Source organism: Lynx canadensis, chromosome A3 (genome assembly GCF_007474595.2).
Source record: "Lynx canadensis isolate LIC74 chromosome A3, mLynCan4.pri.v2, whole genome shotgun sequence".
Classification (NCBI taxonomy): Eukaryota; Metazoa; Chordata; class Mammalia; order Carnivora; family Felidae; genus Lynx; species Lynx canadensis.
The window spans coordinates 109,864,058-109,886,966 of NC_044305.1; the positions used below are offsets into that span (position 1 = coordinate 109,864,058).

Below are 22,909 nucleotides of genomic sequence, written 5' to 3' on the forward strand. Positions count from 1 at the left end.
ACTTTATGTATTAAAGTCTATTCATTTTGAATTGTAGAAGCTCCAGTATTTTGGATTTATATTTTAGGAAAATGAAAGACTTTAGAAATTATAGATTGGACTTTGAAAATAAACAAAGCACTCAAAAAAAAAAAAAGGAAACAAAGCACAATATAAATAAAAGTAAATGACAACATGACATATTATGTTTCAAATTTTACATAAATTTCACTGAAGCAAATTCAAATTCCCTAAAGCAAATTTAAAAATTCTAATGTTTTGCTTATCTTGGTTTTCATTATTGTCTAGTTTTGAAATCAGTAAAGGCTTATGTTAATAAAAATAAATTTTTACTCATATTGGAAGCCTGTATTGTTTTTTAAGTTTATTATGTATTTTTGAGAGGAAAAGAAAGTACAAGCAGGGGAAGAACAGAGAGAGAGGGAGAGAGAATCCCAAGCAGGCTCCGTGATGTCAGTGCAGAGCCAGATGCAGGGCTCCATTTCATGATGACCTGAGCCAAAATCAATAGTTGGACGCTTAACTGACTGAGCCACGCAGGCGCCCTGGAAGCCTGTATTTTAATTGTTAATGGATAAGAATAAGGAATGTTTCCCACTCTCCAAGGTAAGCCTAGTTTTAAGCCTTGACCTGGAAATGCGAACCACAAATCTGGTGGAGTCATGGATTCTATCAAAGTTATCCCCGTATTCTGAGCATGAACGTATTAAAAATATTCTTGGCCATTAGGCAGGTGGATGGTTGTCCCCACAGTCAGTAGTAGAAAAGGAAGCTGGTGACTAACTCCATTCCATCTGAAACAACCCATATGGCTTTGGGAATGACTGCATGGATGTCAGTATACTGGCTGAAATGACGGGAGAGTATCTGACTGTAATTACCAGGAAAGATGAACTCCTTTGTTTCAGCTATTAATACAATTTTATTGTTAAGTGAAAAAGTAAATATTTAATACTATTATACAACAGTATAAGCTCTAGCATTTTATATGTGTGTTTATATTCATAAAAATAATGCTTCATTTTCTGGAGGCCCAGAAGTTAACTAGTGTAGTGATTCTCAAGTTTTGCTGCATCTCAGAGTCAAAGGTGGTCACGCTCAGGCCACAGTGACCAATTACATCAGAACCTCTGCCGATGGGAAACTGTCAGCATAGAGCCCGATGTGGGGCTTCAACTCACGAAATTATGATGATGATGAGTCAAACACTTAACCAACTGAGCCACCCAGGCACCCCTTGTATTATCATTTTTAAAGCTCCCCAAGCTAAACTTGAGAACAAATGAATTAGGTTATATTAGGGCAAAGGCTGATACAAGTTGTGCTATTGATTATCTTAACTTATGCAAATACAGGTTATGCTTTTGCTCTGTTCTTGTGTATACTGTTTCTAATAAAAGAGGCTGATCTCTTGCTCAGTGGTACTGAGAGAGAGGTTAGCTATAAAACTGGATCCCCAAGAATGTAACAGTGCTCTGTATTTAACCTGTAGCACTAGTCCTAACGCACAGGTGCTTATCAGATGTATTCTTAGCACTTTATACAAATACAGATATCTAGAAACTACCCTAGACTAGCCGAATCAAAATCACTAGGGGTGGTACCTGAGCTTGTGAACTTTAAAAAAGTTCATGATTTTTGATGCCCAATTTTGTCTGAAGATATCTACAGGTGTGCTACATGGTATGTCCTTAGCTATATGTGGTAACATTATAGAGAAGCAGATTTTAGAAAAATAACTTTAAAAATCACTTATAGCTACCCAGCAATGGAACAATCCATTTTAAGGCAGTGAGCTCTCTGTGGCTGGAGAAATAAAGGCAGAGGTTAGATTGCAAACTGCTGAGAATGTTGTCCAAGGGCTCCCAAATTTAAAAAGTACTTGGATAATCTGATAGTTAAGATTACTTCCAATTCTAAAGTTTCTTTAGCTAAAACTTGCAATCTTCACTTATAGTGGATATACACACTGTCATGAAAACTCATGATTTTCCCACAAGTATCATAATTATTTTGTTTCTGAAATTGGCTAGAATGAAGTAGTGTTAATGGAACATGGCCTGACATCAGTCTTATTGAGGGGGATGCTTTTCCTTCCTCCTATCTGCATGGAGGGAAGGGACTTTTTCTTGCTCCTTGGGAGAGAGAAGTATGGGAGCAAGCTCTGTGAACCGTTGTTCATTCCTTCTCAACAGAGAAGTGTCTTATCTGAGATGTGATTTTGGGAGAAGGAACTTAGCATGTGTGGCCCCGCCCCTGGTGGGTCCTCTCTCCTTGAAAGCTAAATGCTCTCAGAAGGCAAAGGTAGGCTCCATCCCCGGCAAGGCAGAGGTCTGCAATTGTGTCCAGTCAGGGAGATATTTTAGGGAGCCTAATAGGAGAACAAGTCAACCTTGCTCTCTATCTCAACATCACTGATAATAAAGCTGACATGTTGATCTCTCTCTGACTCCCATGTCTTACTTCTCACTTTGTTCCAAAGTGAAGAGAGGAATGAGGGAGTTACCTGTTGGTGTCCTTGAGCCCCATAGCATCACAACAGAGTCACAAATTGTGTTTGCCCATGTCTATAACACTTGCGTTCTGAAACAGCATTGTTATTTTTTTTTTTGAAATCAATGAACAACTATAAAGTACAAAGTGCTTCTAAAATCACAAAAAGAACAAAACATATAAAAAGGCCCTCTTTCTTTAACTGGCATAATTTGGGAATTCTAACTGCTCAATTGTTTATTTTTAGAAAACAGTAACATTTTCCAAGTTTCTACTTTATTGAGAATAATCTTAGTCATGATCTGCAGAAGTTGGTCCTGGGCAATTTGAAGAGAGGTCTTCTTTATCTGTAATGTATGTGAGGAAAATAAAAGATTAATACTAGTATAGTAAACTACTCTAGAAAATTAGTTCAACATAACATGTAAACACATGTAGCTGTGTTTGCTACTTACTGAGCTAAACTGGGAAAAGATACAACCATAACCAACAATTCTTTACTGTCAAGTGTAAAGTCCTTAAATTCAAGTTAACAGGGCCAACTTGGGGAGAATGTGTTAGAAGGGAAAGTGCTTGGCCCTATAAGGTATCTGGCAAATTTTAAACCCATTTCTTTCCTTATAATAAAAAAAAAAAAAAAATGGAGTGGATTTCAGTATTCTGAAACAATATTCTGTCTACATAAAAGCTAATTCTAAAAAACTGAAATATCTTGCAAGTAATGCAGCTGAAGAAAGAATCTTTAAAAATAAAGCATGAAAAAAATTCATCCTCAAGTAACTAAAAAATTCTTCCTTTTGAAATAGAGAACTGAAAAATTCCCTTCTGCACATTTAGTTTCTGAAAAGGCCTCAATTATTTCTATATGCACCACTGCTTTAAGACATTGACCCCACACTGCCATTTGGATGGAATAAGAAATGTCCATTGTCTATGGGAAATGTGACTTACACACACGTGCATACACACACACACAAAATCGAAGTTAAAAAATCAAAGAGCATTTGTGTTCAATATTTTTAAAAAGTGCAAAGTATCCTCTTACCTTCATAGGCTGTTCCACACCAAATACAATACAGATGTTCTTCTCTTAAATAACCAGTCAATATTTGTAATTTTTCCAGTACCTACATGTAGGACACAGGCACATTAATAGTTCAAATTGAACATAATCTTGGTATTCTGGTCTCTTGGATCCTGCCAAATTAGCCCAAGGCCATAAATCTTCTGCTACTCTCTTAACCATGTAGGATAGGTATCAAGGGAAGAATATATTAGAACATGTCCCAGTTTACCAGCCACCCTGATATTGTCACATGTTTGACAGACACAAAGAGACCACTTGTTAACATTTGGAAAATACATTTGGGCTGGCTCTTATTTTAATCAGGATCCTTTAAAAACCTCCCTCTACTTCAAAGAACCTACCTCCCCAGATGGAATGAGAGTGAATACTGCCTCCCTTTGTCATTAAAGTTCTCATCAACGGTCTCCCAGTTAAGTGGAACACTGGTTTTTCAAATTGCAAATGTTTCCTATAAAATTCTTATACACAAAAAAACACAGAAATGGGATTCCTTTCTTGAATAATTTCCACTTCCTTTGAGCTGTGTTTTTTTGCTTTGTTTATGGGTGGAGGAGAGGGGTATTCATTAGAATCACTTCCTGAGGTTTAACAGGCAACAAAGTAGAAATTAAGATAATTTATATTTGTGGCTCATCTGTCATCCAAACTGAAGCTGAGTGTAAACCGAAGCTAAAGGAAGAAATTATATAACGGTTTGGGGTCAATAAAATAACCCTATAATATAGTAGTTCTCAACTAGAGGTGATTTTTCCCCTCGGGGAAATTTAGCAATGTCTGGAGATATTTTTGGTTGTCACAAGGGGGAAGTGCAACAGGCACCTGGTGGGTGGAGGCCAGGGATGCTGTTAGAACAGTGTGCCCCAACAAATAATTACCCGGCTCAAAATGTGAATGGTACCAAGACATACACTTAAGACACCCTGCTCGAGGAACTGGTACCAAAACATACACTCAAGTCTTCACTCTTATATTCATCTTCATCGTGTTCTTTTTCTTCCTCTTCCTCTTCCTCGGTTTCCTCTTCAAGCCCCGACCAGTACCATGCTTCCCTAGGAACCTGAATATTCTGAAAATAAAGAATTATTCCCAATTAAACACAGCTAACCAGAAGACTATCACAAGTACGTTCATATCGACATGGATTCTTTCAATGAAATATTTACTGATTGCTGCTTCAAGAGTAAAACCCTGAGCTGCATGAACCATAGGGTTGAAGACTCAGTTCAAGTATTGTCCCCCAGTGGTTGCCAGTCTATTAGGGAAATAAGCCATGGGTATACACATCTTAATGGGAATAAAATAACACACATAAGAGGGATGTAGGTGAGGGGATGCGCATCAAGGAGGGCACTTGTTGGGATGAGCACCGGGTGTCATATGTAAGAGGTGAATCATTGGGTTCTATTCCTGAAGCCAAGACTACACTGTATGTTAATTAACTTGAATAAAAAAAAAAAAAAATCTCATGAGATTTGGTTTTAGATCTCGCGAGATTTACTTGTAGAGCACGCACACACACACACACAAAGTACACATCAGCTAGGAAAGTGTCATGACGCAAAATAAAGTGCTATGGGAATACAGAAAAGTGAGAGATTGCTTCCAGAGATCTATTTACATAGAAGGGAAATGTTTTAGAGACTTTAATTGAAGTCATTTTATTCTAATGGAAAGATAAAAATAAAAAAATTGCAAAATGAAATACAAATAAAACCAAAAACAGAATTTTAAAAACAGCCAAAATATATAGTAATCTACCATGACCTTACTAGTTAGGGACACAGGGGTACTGAAGATGGACTAAAAATAGGCTATTCATCAAATATTCTGGTGGACAGAATTTTCACACACACTAGCTCTGAGTCTCCAGTATCCAAATAAGCAGAGAACGATTAAATATAAAAATGTTATTTGAGCCTTATTGGGTGATTCAGACTACTCTGGTTCCTGCAGCGACCAGGTCATCGTCTTGAGTGTCAACCATCAAAGATCAGCCCTGCATGTTAAATGAAAGCTTTAATAGGTAGCGGGCTAGATACCACAGGCCTGGAGTTTCTTTTCTTTCTTTTTTCCTAATTACGTGGCAAATCACACTGGGCACCGAAAAACCTTTCCAAACGGAACACAGGTGAAAGGCTTGCCTTCTGAGCATCCAACTGCTGGCAGGCTCGCTGGCTTCTTCTAAGGTCCCCTTCCAGCTTCACTTCATCCTGCTTATGTTTCAATCGCAGTCTAATCAAAAGAAAACAATAGTCTACCGAGAGTCTGCCCTCCCTTTATCCATTTAAATGCCCAACTACCAGAAAACATCACAATAAACACGGGGTAAAACCCAAAATAGCTCAAATACCAAGTGTTACCGAAACTGCTCTGCGGCTTTTTCTTCGGCTTGGGTTTTCACGTGGATCTTTCTTCTATAGTTTTCTAGTTTTTCCTCTGCTTTCCGCTTCAGTAATGCCTCATGACCGATGCCACTTTTCCCTGTTCAAACAGCAAACTGCTTTAGAACCTGATGACTTCACACTTCAAAACATGACCTCTAACCAGGTGCAAATTACACACAATTCTGATTTGAGTACAATCACTCGAAATCATTTGACATGAAAACACTAGAGATTTTTTTTCCTAAACCCAAACACACAATTTGAGTTTTACAAAGATCATTAGTCTGATTTAATGAGATAGTCACACAATACAAAATTCCTTAAATTGGGAAAACAGTATCAACTATCATACTTCCATATAAATATAATAACCAAATAAAATATGTATTTTTCTCCTTAATTCATCCAAAGTCTTAAGAAAAACATTGAATGGATAAGTCTGTCTCAGAATACTTTCAGTACATTCCTTTTTTTTCTTTTTTAAATGTTTATTTATTTATTTAGAGACATAGCACAAGCAGGGAAGAGAGGGAGAGAGAAAGAATCCTAAGCAGACTCTGCACTGTTAGTGGGAAGCCTGACACGGGGCTCAAACTCACAACCTGTGAGATCATGACCTGAGTCGAAATCAAGACTCAAACGCTAAACTGACTGAGCCACCAAGGCACCCCTTAGCACATTTCAATGGGCAAAAAATAGCTTTGCATTTTTAATGGCTATGATTTCCCCCCATATTTTTAGGATTTAAATTTTATTTTATACTCAAACTGTTATTTTTAGTTTAAAATATTGAGAAGTTTAACTAAGAAATATTTTACTGGGGGCTTCCTAGGATAAGAACTGTAACAGTGCTACCACAAAAAAACCCATTTAGTATACAAGTTTATGTGCTAGATCTAAGCATAAGTTATTATTACTGGTAAATATGCTCAGAAATAATTATATACCTGTTTTGACGTTGAGAGGAATTGGTTCAACAATACCACCTCCTAAGAAAAGAGAACAAAACACACACATGACTTTAGAACTTCTTCCTCAAGCTACAGGTGAGCGTAGTACGCAGCTTTACAATGTTCTATACATATCCCTTCCAGTTTCGATGCCATTTGAAATTGAAATCTGAACATGAATACTCTATAATCAACCACCTCCCTTGCCTTCAAATATCTACTCCTCAGTAAGACTGACCCACAGCCTCTTATGCCATCTGAAGTTAGGGTTTCAGGAAGGGAAAACACTGATATATGTCCAAGAAAGTGGCAGCTTCCAGAGAAAGCAAAGCCTTGCTCGGTGAAGATCAAAGCAATTATAATAAGGAAGAAAAGAAAAATGGCTTACAGAATCTACTATGAATGTATGGCCTCTACACCTTCCTAAATAGGGAGGAGAGAATGGAGCTTCTCCAACCACGCGCTCACTGGGGTACCTGGCACAGGTACAGAGCGAGCAGGGCGGTGTCCTGCCATCATCCTCAATGTTGCTTCACTGTCCTTTGGCTGTTGTACTTCTCAACCCTTCTCTTATCACCATTGTTAGCTGCTGCCTCCGTTGTAAGCCTCGTCCATCCCCGCTGTTGGTGCCTTGAAGGCAAAGTGGGGCTGGTAAGTAGCTCTTGATGACACACACTCGTCTAAAGCGGTATAGGAAGACACCGTTCTTTATATGCTTGTTACACCTAGTAGCTATGTTGCTTTACTTTCTGTGTAGATGGATGAGGAGTCCTCTCTGGCACTCATCAATAGAGCACCATTTGGTGGTTAGGAACACCTGCTTATGTCCAGATGGAACTTACCACTTTTGCCAAGGGCCTGACCACTTTTATATCCCATCTTTTGGAGCAAAGCAAACCCTTTGTTTTCACAGCCTAGTGCATTCTTCAATCCAATGTCACGTCTTTCTTGTTCTTCTTCTTTTAAACTCTTCTGTCTGTTTTTCAAATTAGCTTCCTGTTGCTTTTCTTCTTTTCGACGGGCTTCTCGGATTTGCCTCAGCATTGGCAATCCTGGTCTGATGTCTTGTCTGAAGAATAATGGAGAAGGTTATTTTAGATGAGGACATGCAGTTGTCTCGTAACTTTGCTACTTACTTACCTGACGCTACTTAATATTTCAGCACCACCACGATGACCACCTTTGTTTTCATTGATCTTAGAACATAATCAGTGACCTCTGAGAATGGCTATTTTAGTAATAATGAAAGCTGGTGCCAGATTGTAGGAAGCTAAAGAAAATAGAGAGTTGAAAAAACAGTAATTTTAGACTAATTTTTCTAGGAGGTTGGAAATAATAAAGAGCAAAGCTGAATACGAGCTAGAAGAGACAGTAAGATGAAATAAAGCAAAAGTGTAAACTTGCTTGGAAGAGGAAAATAACAAGAATCAAGGGCAGAAGTCAAATGTTTAGCATTAAAAGGGAAGAAAAGGCTCCTGGTATCTTTGTACAGAAATGTAGGAGGTGTTTCCACAAAGCAACAAAACTGACTTTTCAACTCACATTTAAAATCAATGTCATCACTTAGGAGTCTACATTAATGTCTTATATATATCACTACATGAGGTGTGCAAATTTACTTACTGGACATTAATGAAGGAATCAGACATATAGTCCTCTTCTTCCGCCATGTTCAACTTCATATGGCAAAAGTATCTACAAATCAAAGAGGATAAAGTAACAGCACCTTTTTTTGTTGTTGTTTGGTCGACAATGGAAATAAACCTTTCTCTGGAGCTCTACCACACATTCAAGTGCCTTCTGACATCTTTCTGTGGGAAGCTCTCCAACGACTCGTTCTTTTCCATTCCAAACCTCCATTACCCCCTAATTTTTTCAAATAAATGTCGCTACAATCTCCCCATTCCTGACCTCGTATAGCCCTCTGCCAATTCTTCCTCTACAATATTCTTCAAAAGCTTTTTTCCTATAGTTATGACCATTGCTTCAGTTCAGGCATTTCTTTCTCACCCGAACTATTACAACAACTTCCTAACTAGTTTCATTGTGTGTGGCCTCTCCTCTTCCAGTGCATCCCCTACACTCTCTGCAGTGTTTTTTTTTTTTTAAAGACTTTTTTTTTTTTTTTTTTTTTTTTTTTTAGTTTATTTGGGGCTCCTGGGTGGCTCAGTTGGTTATGCATCCAATTTTGGCTCAGGTCATGATCTCATGGTTCCTGAGTTCTCCTTCAGATCCTCTGTCTCCCTCTCTCTGCCCCTCCCCAACTTGCTCTCTCTCTCTCTCAAAAATAAAATAAACATTAAAAAAAGTTTAAAGTTTATTTTTTTTTAGTAATCTTTACACCCAAAGTGGGGCTCAAACTCAGAACCCTGAGATCAAGTGTTGCATGCTCTTCCTGCTGAGCCAGCCTCTCCAGAGTGGTTTTATAAAAAACATAAGTCAGGTCATTTAATCTGTCTATCTCAATCCCTCAATAAACTTTACTCTGCAGGCCCTGGAGGACTAGTCACTCTAACACTGTAGCAGGAGGGATCCTTCAAAATCTCACCCCTGACGCTCCTTTAGGGCTCCATATTCAAGTCACATGGGTTTCGCATTGTTCTCTGAACATACACAGACATTTCCTTCCTCCTTGGCCTAAGCTCCCCTCCTTCACGAAACCCATCCTAACCATTCCAGGCCTCTCTCTACAGCACTCCATGTTCAAGCTGTCCACTTGGAACTTGGTATACTTAACATCTCACTTATACGGAGACATTTTTGGGGAGAGTTTCCATCCAAAATAGTTAAAATCATGTAATTATTTTCTCTTACAGGGATAAAATAGTTATCCAAAAAAGCACATCTCAAACTTTATTATGTATATGAATTGCTTCAGGATCTTCTTAAAATCCAGAATCTGATTCTGAGCTAGAGCTTGAAGTTTTGTATTTCTAATAGGCTCCCAGATGATATCAATGCTTCTGGTCCAGAAGCTAGTTACAGAGGGCAGTCATTTGCTGCAGTACACACAGGCTGTTTTGGCCCACCCACCATCCTTTTCTTTGGGAACCCAACCCTCTGCCCTCCACTGGGTTCTAGTGGAGGGTGGCAAGCTCTGTCTTCTATACTTCTCTGGGCACAAGATGGCCAATTATAGTTCACTATGTCCCAGCAACAGAGGAGGTGATGACCTAACCAGGTCAGATAAGCATGCCTTATGGGGGAAAAGAGATCTCTTCACTGGAGTTTCTGAACAGGGAGTATGTGAAGGTGGGCTCCAAAGGGCCATCTTCCTGGCCATATGAAGAGATCCCACTTGCAGAATGAAGCCAGATAGAAAAAATGGGCAAAGATAGGCCTGACACCTTGCTTAGCCACACCCCCACGGGACACAGCAGCGATAAAAATTAAGCCATGAATGAAAGTTCAGCTGAGCCGTATTAAATTAGGGTTGGTAAATTTCATGCCAGCCACTGCGGTCATACAATTAACCCGAATTAATAGACCCACAGCATAAAGCGTGTTATAGAGGAACCCCTCCCCACCCTGCGCTAAAGTTAAATTTTAACTCAGCTGTAAAAAGCTACAGTTAACATAAAAATATGGCACGAAAGTAACTTAACACCTCTGACCACACGATAGCTAAGACCCAAACTGGGATTAGATACCCCACTACGCTTAACCCTAAACTTAGATAGCTAACTAAACAAATCTGTCTGCCACAGAACTAGCAACAGCTTAAAACTCAAAGGACTTTGCAATGCTTTATTTTATATCCCTCTAGAGGAGCCTGTTCTATAATCGATAAATCCCAATATACCTCACCACCCCTTGCTAATCCAGTCTGTATACCGCCATCTTCAGCAAACCGTAAAAAGGAAGAAAAGTAAGCACAAGTATCTTAACATAAAAAAGTTAGGTCAAGCTGTAACCTATGAGGTGGGAAGTAATGGGCTACATTTTCTATCCTGGAACACTTTTCCACAAAAAGTCCTTATGAAATTAAGAACCAAAGGAGGATTTAGTAGTAAATTGAGAAGAGAGAGCTCAATTGAATTGGGCCACGAAGCACGCACACACTACCTGTCACCCTTCTCAAGTGACAAAACCCAAAGACAATCTATTCAAACTATAAAAAACACAAGAGGAGACAAGTCGTAACAAGGTAAGCATACTGGAAAGTGTGCTTGGATAAAACGAGATGCAGCTTAAACAAAGCATCTGGCTTACACCCAGAAGATTTCATATCAAACTGGCCATCTTGAGCCAAAACTAGCCCAAATAACCATAAATTAAACTAACATAAAACAATAAATCAAAACATTTAGTTAATTCTTAGAAGTATAGGACCATATAGCCCTAATTATTGTAGCAGTTCTTATCCAAACACCATGAAGCTATTTAGGAGCAACAGCCCTAATAATTGCCCACAGATTAACATCATCGATACTATTCTGTCTCACAAACTCAAACTATGAACGAGTACATAGCCAAACGATAATCCTAGCATGAGGTCTGCAAACACTCCTCCCCTTAATAGCCGCCTGATGACTACTAGCCAGCCTTGCAAATCTAGCCCTACCCCCTACAATTAATCTAGTTGGAGAACTATCTGTAGTAATAGCCTCATTCTCATGATCCAATATTACTATTATCCTCATAGGCACACACATTATTATTACAGCCCTATATTCCCTTTATATACTAATCACAACCCAGCGGGGCAAATACACACACCATATCAAAAGCACTAAACCATCATTTACATGAGAAAATGCCCTAATAACTCTCCACCTACTCCCGCTCCTACTTCTATCACTAAATCCCCAAATCATTCTAGGTCCTATTTACTGTAAATATAGTTTAATAAAAACATTAGATTGTTAATCTAATAATAGAAGTTTGAATCTTCTTATTTACCGAAAAGGTATGCAAGAACTGCTAATTCATGTCTCCATGCATAAAAGCATGGCTTTTTCAACTTTTATAGGACAGAAGTAATCCATTGGTCTTAGGAACGGGGCGGGGGGGGGGTGCCTAAGGGGTTCCAGCTTTTTTTTAAAACTCCCTCTTTGTGGGTACAATACACTTCAACATCATCCATTCGCATCAAGCATAAGGATAAACTTTGTAAAGCCACCATGACGGTGGCTTGGACCACCAGTGGAAGTGGACCACCGGCAGTGGAAGTGGTGAGAAGCGGTCGGATTCTGCGTATATTAAAATTTTTTTTTAAGTTTGTTCATTTTCGAGAGAAAGAAAGAGACAGAGAGAGAGCAGGGGAGGGGCAGAGAGAGAGGGAGATACAGAATCTGAAGCAGGCTCCAGGCTTTGAGCTGTCAGCACAGAGCCCGACATGGGGCTCGAACCCACGAACCACGAGATCATGACCTGAGCTGAAGTCGGACGTTTAACCAACTGAGCCACCCAGGCGCTCCTGAGCGTGTTTTAAAGGTAGAGCTAAGGAGACTGGCTGATGGATGGGAGGCGGTGTGTGAAAGAGCGATGTCAACGATTATGTTAAGGCTTTTGGCCCGAACACCTGGAAGAATGGAGTTACCAGTTAAGAGTGGTTAGACTGTAGTAGTTTTGGTTCGGGTGAAGTCTTTTTCTTGTTTTTTTGACATAGAGCAGGCAGAGGCGGTGGCAACAAGAACGCTGCTTCAGACACACGGAGAATCCCATTATACATCCAAGTGGAGAGAAGGGCTAATTAGCTGGACATACAGTAGAAAGGTAACCAAAAAGCCTCAGTCCCCAAACCCCCCCTTAGGGACGGCTGATTTCTCCCTTCTCGCGTCCCGCCCAGCTGCAAGCGTCACAGGCAGGAATGTGGGTGATGGTGTGATAGGTCAGTCACGACCAGCGCACAGACCACCGCCCTTTACCATTCTATCAGTTGTCCCCATCCCCTTACCTGGTAGCTCTACTCGCCCCGGGTCGGCTTGTGAGAGCGCGCGCTGCGCATGCGCCCACCCACCTGCACAGGACTTCTGAGCCTCAGCTCCCACCTGAGCTTCTTAGCGAGCAATCGATTGGAAACCTGCGGCGGGAGGAGCCAGGAGGATGTAGTTCGTGCGCTTGCGCAACACGAGCCTTCCGCGCACGCGCTCTCCTCTCGTTTCCTGCTGGCAGGAGTGCGGGAGGCGGGGCATCCGGGTCGTTTGGCAGCTGCTTCTGGCCCCGGAACTCAGCTGTTCAGCCCCTGCCAGACTAGGAGGTGAGGCCATCCCCGTTGCGGCCAAAGCACGCACGGTGACACGCACACACACCCCTGTCCCCCGGAAGGTTTTCAGAGGACTGGGGAGGAAAATCGAATTCGTAGGGAACATTTTTCTTTCTCAGGCTCCGGGCTTGGTTCCGAGCCACCGCCTCCTGTAGTTGACAGCCCTAAGTGGCTCCTGCGAGGCCTGCGGCGGCCTCTTAACATTTCCCCCCAGGCCGGGCGCTGCGCTACGGCGGTCCTCGGAGTAGCCGGGCTAACCCAGACCCGCAGCGGGCGCAGCCTTTGTGGGCTGCATTTCCCCGACCGCCCGGGGTTGTCACTAAATCTTCGGCCACAGGGATCTGGCCTTCCCCATCCCGTCACCGTAGGAAGACTCTTGTTGGAGACTTCCAGTGTGAGATCTTTATTCTGGGAGTTTTGACGTCGTCCTGGGCCAGGGGAGGGTAAGGGTGCTGTGCACTGAGCCGTGGGCGAGAAAAGAGGAGGGTGGATTGTCAGGCCCAACCGGTGTATGATCTTGGTGCCGTGGTTTTCCCATTCGTGGAATGGGTTAATGACATATGTTTTGCTAGGCATATTTCTTTTGGAATAACGTCTTCTTTGCAATATTTTTTTTAAAAAGCTATCTCTATGCCCAACGTGGCGTTCAAACCCAGGACCCTGAGTTCAACAGTCGCATGCTGTACTGGCTGAGCCAGGCAGACGCCCTGTTATTTGCGGTATTGATTTAAATTGTCCTTTTTTCATTCTTCTTCACCAAGCATGACTCATTTATGTTTGTTTTTGTTTTACCCTTGTTCTTTAGAATTAGGTTCTTGGGTTTTGCCTCAAAGAAGAAATGTAAATTTCCCGCAAATGAAATGAGAAGTAAAACCACACTTTTCAATTCTTAGTGGTTGCATTCACTAAGCTTTGACTTTTAACATTAAAAAAAAATCCTTACAAGTATTTCTTGATTTGTTAAGGTGTGACTTTTAAACTTCAGTAATGGAGCTGGCCCACAGTTTATTGCTAAATGAAGAAGCTTTGGCTCAAATCACTGAAGCAAAGAGACCAGTTTTTATCTTTGAATGGTTGAGATTTCTTGATAAAGTATTGGTCGCTGCCAACAAGGTATAGTATTGCTTTTTTTCCCAGCTGGGTTTACATAATGAAGAGTATTGTATGTTCATGCTTTGTAAGGGAGCACGCATTATGTTTTGGAAAGGTTGTGGGTCACTTATGGAATTGAGACTATAAGACAGTAATAGAAATTTTTGTCTGTTCTTTTTCTATTTTGTGGCAAAACCAGAATCTCATTTGAACCTAGCTCTTTGCCTACTTCATGTCTCTACCCGGACAACTGAATGTGACTGGAGAAAAATATGATTATATGACTTTTAAATTCACTCATCTCCACCTTGCAAGTGGTCCCTCCGTGCTGTCTAGCAATCCCAATATCTTCACTTATCTCCCTGAGAAGTTATAATGGGGTGGCTTTTTTCTGTTTTCTTCTTCCTACGTAGTCTGTTTTAGCCTTCTTGCTTTTCATTATGTGTTTTGTTTTCTGTCTTTAAAATTAGATACTTTCCTCAAATATCTGATAATGTTTGGCTGTCTGCTTAAATTTAAGAATGAGTAGTACGTTTCCTGGGCAGGGTGAAGTTTGCTAACTGTGCTTCACTGTAGGCCAGTCCTGTGGTTTGAGGAACCCCTGGCATTGGCATCATAGATTTCCCTTGGCTAGGAAGTCCCAGAAAGAGACTTTTCTACTCTAGTGTCCTAGGGCATATCACTAGCTGCCTAGATTCTAGGAATTCGGGGAGAAGGCTCCAGGCTTCAGCATCCAGTATGAAAACTTTCGTTTAATCCCCTGTTTTCAGTACAGTTTTTCCAGCCCACAGCTGTGCTGGAGCTTCCTAAGTCCCGAATGGAGGAGAGAGGTATGAGAGTCTTACAACTTCTAGACTCTCAACCATTTCCTCCAGTTCCAGGCATAATTCACTCCCTCCTCCATAAGCACCTGGAGCTTCAAACAACAACAACAAAACAGACATGAGCTTCATGGGATTCTGTGTTGTAAGTTGCGTCTCTTCTCAGCTTTCCACATTGGGGGTACTTGGCTTCTGTATATTCTGTTGATTTTTTTCCTGTTTTCTTTGCTCTTGTGGATTTGTGCATTTGTGTGTGTGTGTGTGTGTGTGTGTGTGTGGTTGCCCTTTAATATAGTTTTACTAGTATTTCTGGAAAGACAAAGTTAATGCATGGATTCACTTATGGCCCTTAGCTAGAAGTCTCTATTTTCTCTTAAACCCCTTCCAACTGAGTATTTGCTGCATCCATTTCACTGAAATGGCTCTTGTCCAGTCATCAGTGATCTCACATTGTTCCAGCCAATGGTCAGTATTCCGTCTTAGTTGACCATCAGCAGCTTTTGACATAGTTGATCCTCTCCCTTGAAACACTTAATAGGTATTTTATTTTGTTGTGAAGAGTATATACAAATATTTATTCCCGCAATGATATCATCTAATTTCATGATTTTTGCTACCATCTATACAGTAATGACTTGCAGATCTCCAACTACCTCTTTCTCTTTTAAATAGCATCCCAAAATTAACATATACAAAGTTAAATTCTTGATTTCTCCGTTCCAAACCTGTCCTTTCCTCAGTGGTCACCATCTCAGGAAACAACCATTTCTTCCTTCCAGTTGCTCAGGTCATAAACCTTAGAGTCATTCTTCTCTCTTTTGGAAATTTCACATCATATTTATCAGCAAATCCTAAGGGTTCTATCCACTAAACGTGTCCAGAATTGAATTATTTGTTATCATTTCCATTGTTCCCACCCTCCTCTCTCATCTGGATCATTGCAACACCTTCTTAAATGCTCACTATGCTTCCGACCATGGACCTTGTGGAGTATTTTTCACTCAGTAGTCAGAATGTGCCTGTTAAAACATTTTGATCATGTACCTCTTATGCTTCAGATTCTCAGGATGAAATAGAAAATTCTTACAATGGTGTATAAGGGGCTATACAATCTGGTCCTTTCTATTCTTCTGACTTCATCTCTCATTACTTCCTCTCTCTGACTCTCTGCCAGCCAGACTGGCCTTCTTGCTGTCCTCGCCCAAGCAAGTTCCCACCTCAAGGCCTTTGCCCTTGTTTCTCCTGCTTGGAATATTTTTCTCTCAATATCTGCATAGCTCACACCTTCGCTTCTTTTTAGAAAGGCCTTTTCTTACTAATCTGAACAAAACAGTAAGAACTCACACTATTCATTTGTTTATTCAGTAAACTTTGCCTCTCCCCACTAGAATATAAACTCACAAGGGCAGAGACTTTGTTGTGTTCACTGTTTCATCCCAGTGCCTGGAATAGTGCTTGGCATATAATAAGTACACAATAAGCATTTCTTGAATGAATGAATGAACTCTCAGTATTGACTATGAGTCTATTTGAATATCTTTTTTTACTGCCTAGGGCTCCTAGAGTTTCTTTTGGTTTCCTTCACGGACCTGTGTCTTATGAACTGCTGACTTGGCTTTTACAGGGCAGCCTAGCTAGGTTCTAAGATGTCAGTTGTCCATGTACCCAATATTTTACATCCTTTGACTGTTGGTTTCTTAGTAAGTTGGTGTGGAAACTTTTTCATCTAGAGCAGTCACTTGTATTAGCAGCTAAATTTTTGGTATTGGAGGGGAACGAAGGATAACATTTAGGAAAGAATGGTTCATTTATTCTTTTTAAGACTTTATTTTTAAGTAATGTCTATACCCAGTGTGGGGCTTGAACTTACAACCCCAAGATCAAGGGTTGCATGCCCGACGGACTAAGCCAGCCAGGTGCCCCAAGAATGGTTCATTTCTTATCAAACTTTTCCTTATCTTTTCATTTATGGTTTTATTTATGGTTTTATGCCTAATGTGATATAGATTTTAACTTTTGAGTATTTTTTAGTTTGATTGAAAGGTAATGAAAGCACACATAAGAAAAAAGCTGATAATGTTCTTTATTTTTTATAACAGACTGACGTAAAGGAAAAACAGAAAAAACTTGTTGAACAATTAACTGGATTAATAAGTAGTTCACCTGGACCACCTACACGAAAATTGTTAGCTAAAAATCTGGCAGCCCTTTATAGCATTGGGGATACTTTTACTGTTTTTCAAACACTTGATAAATGTAATGATATTATCAGAAATAAAGATGACACTGCAGCCTACTTACCAACAAAACTGTAAGTACTTAATTTGACGTTTTGGTTTTTTTAGAGTAACTTATCTTAAGGGACTACTGATCATAAAGACCCCAAGGTCAATGGAACCTGAGGCATGCTGCTTGACAATGAAAGCTCTAAGTAGGTCTGGGGAAGGGTTTCTTTTTCAATATGTGTTTCATCGCCCCTGGGACTTTTCAGTAAACTACAGAGAATTGGTGTGGTGTCCGCAATTTGCACAGAGATCGCTTGGTAAATTTGGATGGAGAGAATATTCTTGACTGAGATAGAAAGAAAAGTCAAGAATTTCTAAGTGATGGGATTAAGGCAGGAATGGGCAAACTAGCCCACAGGCCGAATCCAGCCTGCTGCCTATTTTGTAAATAAAGTTTTATTGGAATACAGACATATTCATTCGGGTGGTAGCTGCTCTCATGTTATAATGGCAGAATTGAATAGCTGAGACAGAGACCATTTTGCCTGCAAATTTGCTGACCTCTAAATTAAGGGCTTACCCAACTCGTGGCTCGAACTTGTGGGTTGGGTCAAAGACAGACATTTTCAGAGCAAGCCTTAAGAATAATGGCAATGGGGTACGTCTTATGAAAGGGTCAAATAAGAAAATCAGCAGTTAGAGTACAGTGAGGAGTGTTGTCCGGGGTGGGGTGGGGAGGGGGAAATGACACCTAAATAAGCTTAGCTGTGGTGTGAGCGGAGAGCAGTGTCAGGAAGGCTTCTCAACAAAGCGTCAGCCAAAGAAGATCAACAACAGGGAAGGACACATGGAAGTAGTCAAGTAAGTGGTTAAATGGGAAGAAGGGAAGGTGGATGTGATAGGCCAGGGATTGACAGACTTCATGAAAAAGAGCCAGGTAATAACTATTTTTGGCTTATAGGACCATATATACATTTCTGTTGCAACTACTCGCCTCTGCCCAAGACTGTATGTAAATAAACGAACATAGCTGTGTTCCAGGGAAACTTTATTTACAAAACCAGGTGGCAGGCTGGATAATGGGTCAGATTCAGCCTGCAGGCAGTAGTTTGCCAACCTGTTTTCTAGGCAAAGGAAACGTCTCATTGGAAACAGAAGTAGGTTCTTTATACTTTACAGAGCTTTTCAGAAAGATGCAAAGTAGAGGAGGGAACAAGTCATGAGGGGAAGATGAGAAGTTCAGCTCTGGGTGTGCTGACTTGCAGGACAGGAGGCAATATCCAAGGGACAGTATGTATAGTCGGTAGTTGGAAGTCGTGGTCTGGATATCAGAGCTCTGAGTTGAGAACGTAGCTTTTGGCAAGTAGAACTCTTTGGTATGGATAGTTACCTAGAAAGAGTTACAGTTTGAGAACAGAGACTGGCCAGAGATACATCTCTAGAACACCATGCAAGGGGCCTGGGCCAGTTTAATAGCTTACAGAGGAAACAAGGACATTATTCTGAACCTGGACACTGATTTTTAAGTCTGTTTTCAACTGCATAGGTATGTTGTGACTAGATTCTGTGTTGTTTGGGATAGATGTAGATCTCAAAAGTTTTGGAAGAGATTAGAGAGCACCAGTGCTTTCCAGTTTAATTTGGAATTTGAAACTAAACTTTGATGGTTTAGTTCTCCACCACTTAGCAAATCCACACATGATTTTCTAGTTCTGCTTAAGTAGAATTTATTACATATTGCGTATTATTCATATGTATTTCCAGTGGATTCGTGGATTCTGTTTAGGAATTCCCTGAATATTCTGGCATGTGACCTCAGTCATTTTTCGTTTTGTTATCAGCCTGGAGAGTATTGAAAAAAGCACAGGATTTAGAGTCAAACAGATGAAGGTTGATTCCCTGATTCTGTTATTTATTACATATATGATAGTGAGGTGAGCATATTTAATGTTTCTGCCTCAGTAACTTGCTCAGGACACATAGCTATTAGGTGGCGGGTCCTAGGATTTAGACATAGATCTGCCAGACTTCAAAGCTTATGCTCGTCACATAAATGGTCAAGTCACAACACAGTAAATAACATAATTTTGTGAAAATGAATGGTTGACATGGAGTGTTATATATAATGGGAGAAGAGAAGGAATCGTTGTGGATTGACATAATTTGGGAAGTTTTCATGAAAGGAAAACTTCATTTTTTTCCAAAGGATGGGTAGGATTTCTTACATAAATATATTTCTTCTCTTGTATTCCTAACAATACAGTTCGATTAATGGTAGTATTTGTTGTGATTATAATGAATAGGTAGGTAAACAAGGTGTTTTTGAAAGCTGAAAATTAAGGATTTGTAGCCAAAAGTGTCCTGCACAAATACAAACTGATTTCTGAAAATGAGAAAGGTATCATGAAAATTGTTTTATTAACCTGAACAGTGACCAGTGAAAGCATCACTTCTTACAGGGCTGCAGTGGCTTGTGTTGGAGCATTTTATGAAAAAATGGGGAGAATGTTAGGAAGTGCATTTCCAGAAACAGTGAATAATCTTTTGAAATCTCTGAAAAGTGCAGAGGTAAGTTTTACAACAAATATTATTTAAATGTTTTGCTTTTGGCAGGAGTTAGATGTCAATTAAAATATATGTTTGCCTTTTTTTCCTGTCACTGTGGTACTCCTAGTGCTTAGCAAGAAGGTAATTTAAGATTATTACTTGCAAAAAAATACATCGCTTGCCCCTTCTTTAATGTACATTACCTTATATTTCAGTGTGAAGGAAAAGAATGCTTTTCCTTGGCACCTGGGCAAAAATAGGTTTACTTATTATTTTTTATTTAGCCCTATGGATATTTTTGCATTGCCATTTTATTTGTCATAATTAATGTATTAGGCTCCAAGAGTTTCCCAGGGTAATGAATGACCATGGGGACTTAAAACAACAGAAATTTGTTGTCTCACAGTTCTGGAAGCTAAGATCCCAAATCAACATGTTTGGCAAGGCCATGCTTCTTCTGAAGACTTGTGAAGAATCCTTGCTTGCTTTCTTCCAGTGGTTGCTGGCAGTCCCTTGTTGTTCCTTGGTATTCCTTGATTTATAGACACATTTCTAATTTCTACTTCTGTTGTCACATAGTGTTCTCCCTCCATACCTGTGTTCTGCATCCAAATTCTTCTTTTCTTATGAGGATGCCAACTATTGGAGTAGGGCCACTTCAATAGAGTATGACCTTGTTTTTATTTAATTTCATCTGCAAAGTCCTTATTTCCACATCAAGTCGTCTGCACATGTAATGGGGCTTAACACTTGAACTAATCTTTTCGGAGGACACTATTCAATCCATAGCAGCTGCTATTTAGTAAAAATAGTTCTATTTTGTGATGTCAGTTTCGTGTTACTTCTGAAAGTTCCTTATCAACTTGGTGTTGACTAAAACTGGACCAAACCCTGGACTCTCACAGTCTAATTCCTTCATCTCGGAAAGGTAAAGATTTCTTGGACAACCCTTCTTCTGGGAATCATTTGTCCATTCATTTATTAAACAATGTTTGAAGACATACTGTCAGGTAGTAAGCACATAAAGATGAACAAGATGTGGTCCCTGACCTCATCAAGTCTAGTGGAAGAGATCTGTGTTTGAATAAGTGTAAGAGTATGAAAACAGGAACTACAAAAAGATGAAGGTTTAGCATATCTCTGTGACACATTTTTTAAATGTGTTGGATGGTTCTTCTCTTAGAATGCCTATATTACTTAACTACTGTTTTGCTTAACCATTCACATTCTGAGGTTTTGAATCCTTGAGATACACTTATAGTGAAGTTTTTTAATTTGTTTTCATGTTCTCATTAAGCTGCACTTCAGCATATTGTGGAAACATTAGAATATGTTTTCTAGTTGTAACCTAATTTCTCAGAAAGGTATTACTTAATTGAAGTTAATAACTACTCTTACCTTTCAGGTACTTTCTAGGATACTTTATTTTATTTTGCTTTTCATTACTTACTGTTTACAATTTAAAGGTAAGACTATGAGACCAGGAAGCCCAGAAAACTGTTGTGTTTTGGTATGTTCTTGTTTAAACATGGAATTTGTTTTACAACAAAGTTTTCAGTTTGATTTATGTTCACTTCTAGTCTCAAGGACGAAGTGAAATCCTAATGAGTCTACAGAAAGTTCTGAATGGACTGGGAGGTGCGGCAGCTTCCTCTCATCGTGATATTTACAAGAATGCCAGATCCCTCTTGACTGACCGGTCAATGGCTGTTCGGTGTGCAGTTGCCAAGGTTAGTGCTTGGCCACTTTATAATGCTGTTCCTTCTCCTGCTTGCTCTTTTTTTTTTTTTTTTAAGTTTTAAAATATGATAGTATGCTTATTGTCCCCATGGGTTAGTTTCATTTTATAAAATTATGTGTAAATGGAATCATGTGGTATGTGCTCTCTCTCTTTCTCTCTCTTTTTTTGGGGGGGGTCTGGCTTCTTTCACTCAATGTAATTATTTTAAGATTCATCTATATTGTTACACATGTATCAATAATTCATTTTCTTTTCATTGCTGAGTAGTATTTCATTGTGTGGATGTACTACATTTGGTTTATTCCTTCACTGGTTAGGGACATTTGAGTTGCTTCCAGTGTAGACTATTACAAAAAAAGCTATGAACATCTGTGTACAAATTTTTGTGTGGACATATGCATTCATTTTACCTGGGTAAATACCCAGGAGTAGAATAACTGGATCCTATGATGGATTTGTGTTTCACTTTTTAAAAAATTGCCAAACGATTTTCCAAAGTAATCATACCATTTTACATTTCCACCAGCAATGTATGAGATTTCTAATTCCTCCACATCCTCACTAACATTTTGTTAGTTATGCTTATTCATTTTAGCCATTCTTGTATATATGTACCCACATCTCATTGTGGCTTTAATTTCTATTTCCCTGATGACTAATGATGAGCATATTTATTTATTTATTTATTTATTTTTACATGAAATTTATTGTCAAATTGGTTTCCATACAACACCCAGTGCTCATCCCAACAAGTGCCCTCCTCAATGCCCATCACCCACTTTCCCCTCTCTCCCACCCCCACTCAACCCTCAGTTTATTCTCAGTTTTCAAGAGTCTCTTATGGTTTGGCTCCCTCCTCTCCAACTTTTTTTTTCCTTCCCCTCTGCCATGGTCTTCTGTTAAGTTTCTCAGGATCCACATAAGAGTGAAAACATATGGTATCTGTCTTTCTCTGTATGACTTATTTCACTTAACATAACACTCTCCAGTTCCATCCACGTTGCTACAAAAGGCCATATTTCATTCTTTCTCATTGCCAAGTAGTATTCCATTGTGTATATAAACCACAATTTCTTTATCCATTCATCAGTTGATGGACATTTAGGCTCTTTCCATAATTTGGCTATTGTTGAGAGTGCTGCTATAAACATTGGGGTACAAGTGCCCCTATGCATCAGCACTCCTGCATCCCTTGGGTAAATTTCCTTTCCCCCTGAGATCAGGAACATGACAGGGATGGCCACTCTCACTGCTGTTGTTTAACATAGTGTTGGAAGTTCTAGCATCAGCAATCAGACAACAAGAGAAAAACAAAGGCATCAAAATTGGCAAAGATGAAGTCAAGCTTTCACTTTTTGCAG

General features: G+C 39.7%; 2 protein-coding genes across 4 annotated transcripts in view; one reads left to right on the plus strand and one right to left on the minus strand.

The window, feature by feature from the left end:
- Positions 1-902: 902 nt before the first annotated feature.
- Positions 903-12,951, minus strand: GPATCH11 (G-patch domain containing 11). Of its 2 annotated transcripts, none has more exons than XM_030311310.2 (9): positions 12,814-12,951; positions 8,538-8,609; positions 7,757-7,983; positions 6,912-6,953; positions 5,941-6,061; positions 5,722-5,812; positions 4,530-4,646; positions 3,539-3,620; positions 903-2,840 (listed from the first exon to the last, which is right to left on the minus strand). In XM_030311310.2, exons 2-9 carry the CDS (start codon positions 8,594-8,596, stop codon positions 2,785-2,787), a joined length of 795 nt encoding a protein of 264 aa, XP_030167170.1. In that variant the 5' UTR covers positions 8,597-8,609; positions 12,814-12,951; the 3' UTR covers positions 903-2,784. The 2 variants fall into 2 exon arrangements, with proteins under 2 accessions (XP_030167170.1, XP_030167171.1); XM_030311311.2 differs by having other exon boundaries at positions 12,877-12,947.
- A 108-nt stretch (positions 12,952-13,059) lies between these two features.
- Positions 13,060-22,909, plus strand: part of HEATR5B (HEAT repeat containing 5B) — a 99,307-nt gene continuing 89,457 nt past the window's right edge. For both annotated transcript variants that reach the window (XR_003967895.1, XM_030311309.1), the window contains exons 1-5: positions 13,060-13,116; positions 14,088-14,235; positions 17,135-17,346; positions 19,720-19,828; positions 21,388-21,537. Coding sequence is in view for 1 of the 2 variants with exons in the window: in XM_030311309.1 (XP_030167169.1) it covers positions 14,110-14,235; positions 17,135-17,346; positions 19,720-19,828; positions 21,388-21,537 (597 nt within the window). In the remaining variant the exon portion in view is untranslated. The remainder of the gene's footprint in view (positions 13,117-14,087; positions 14,236-17,134; positions 17,347-19,719; positions 19,829-21,387; positions 21,538-22,909) is intronic.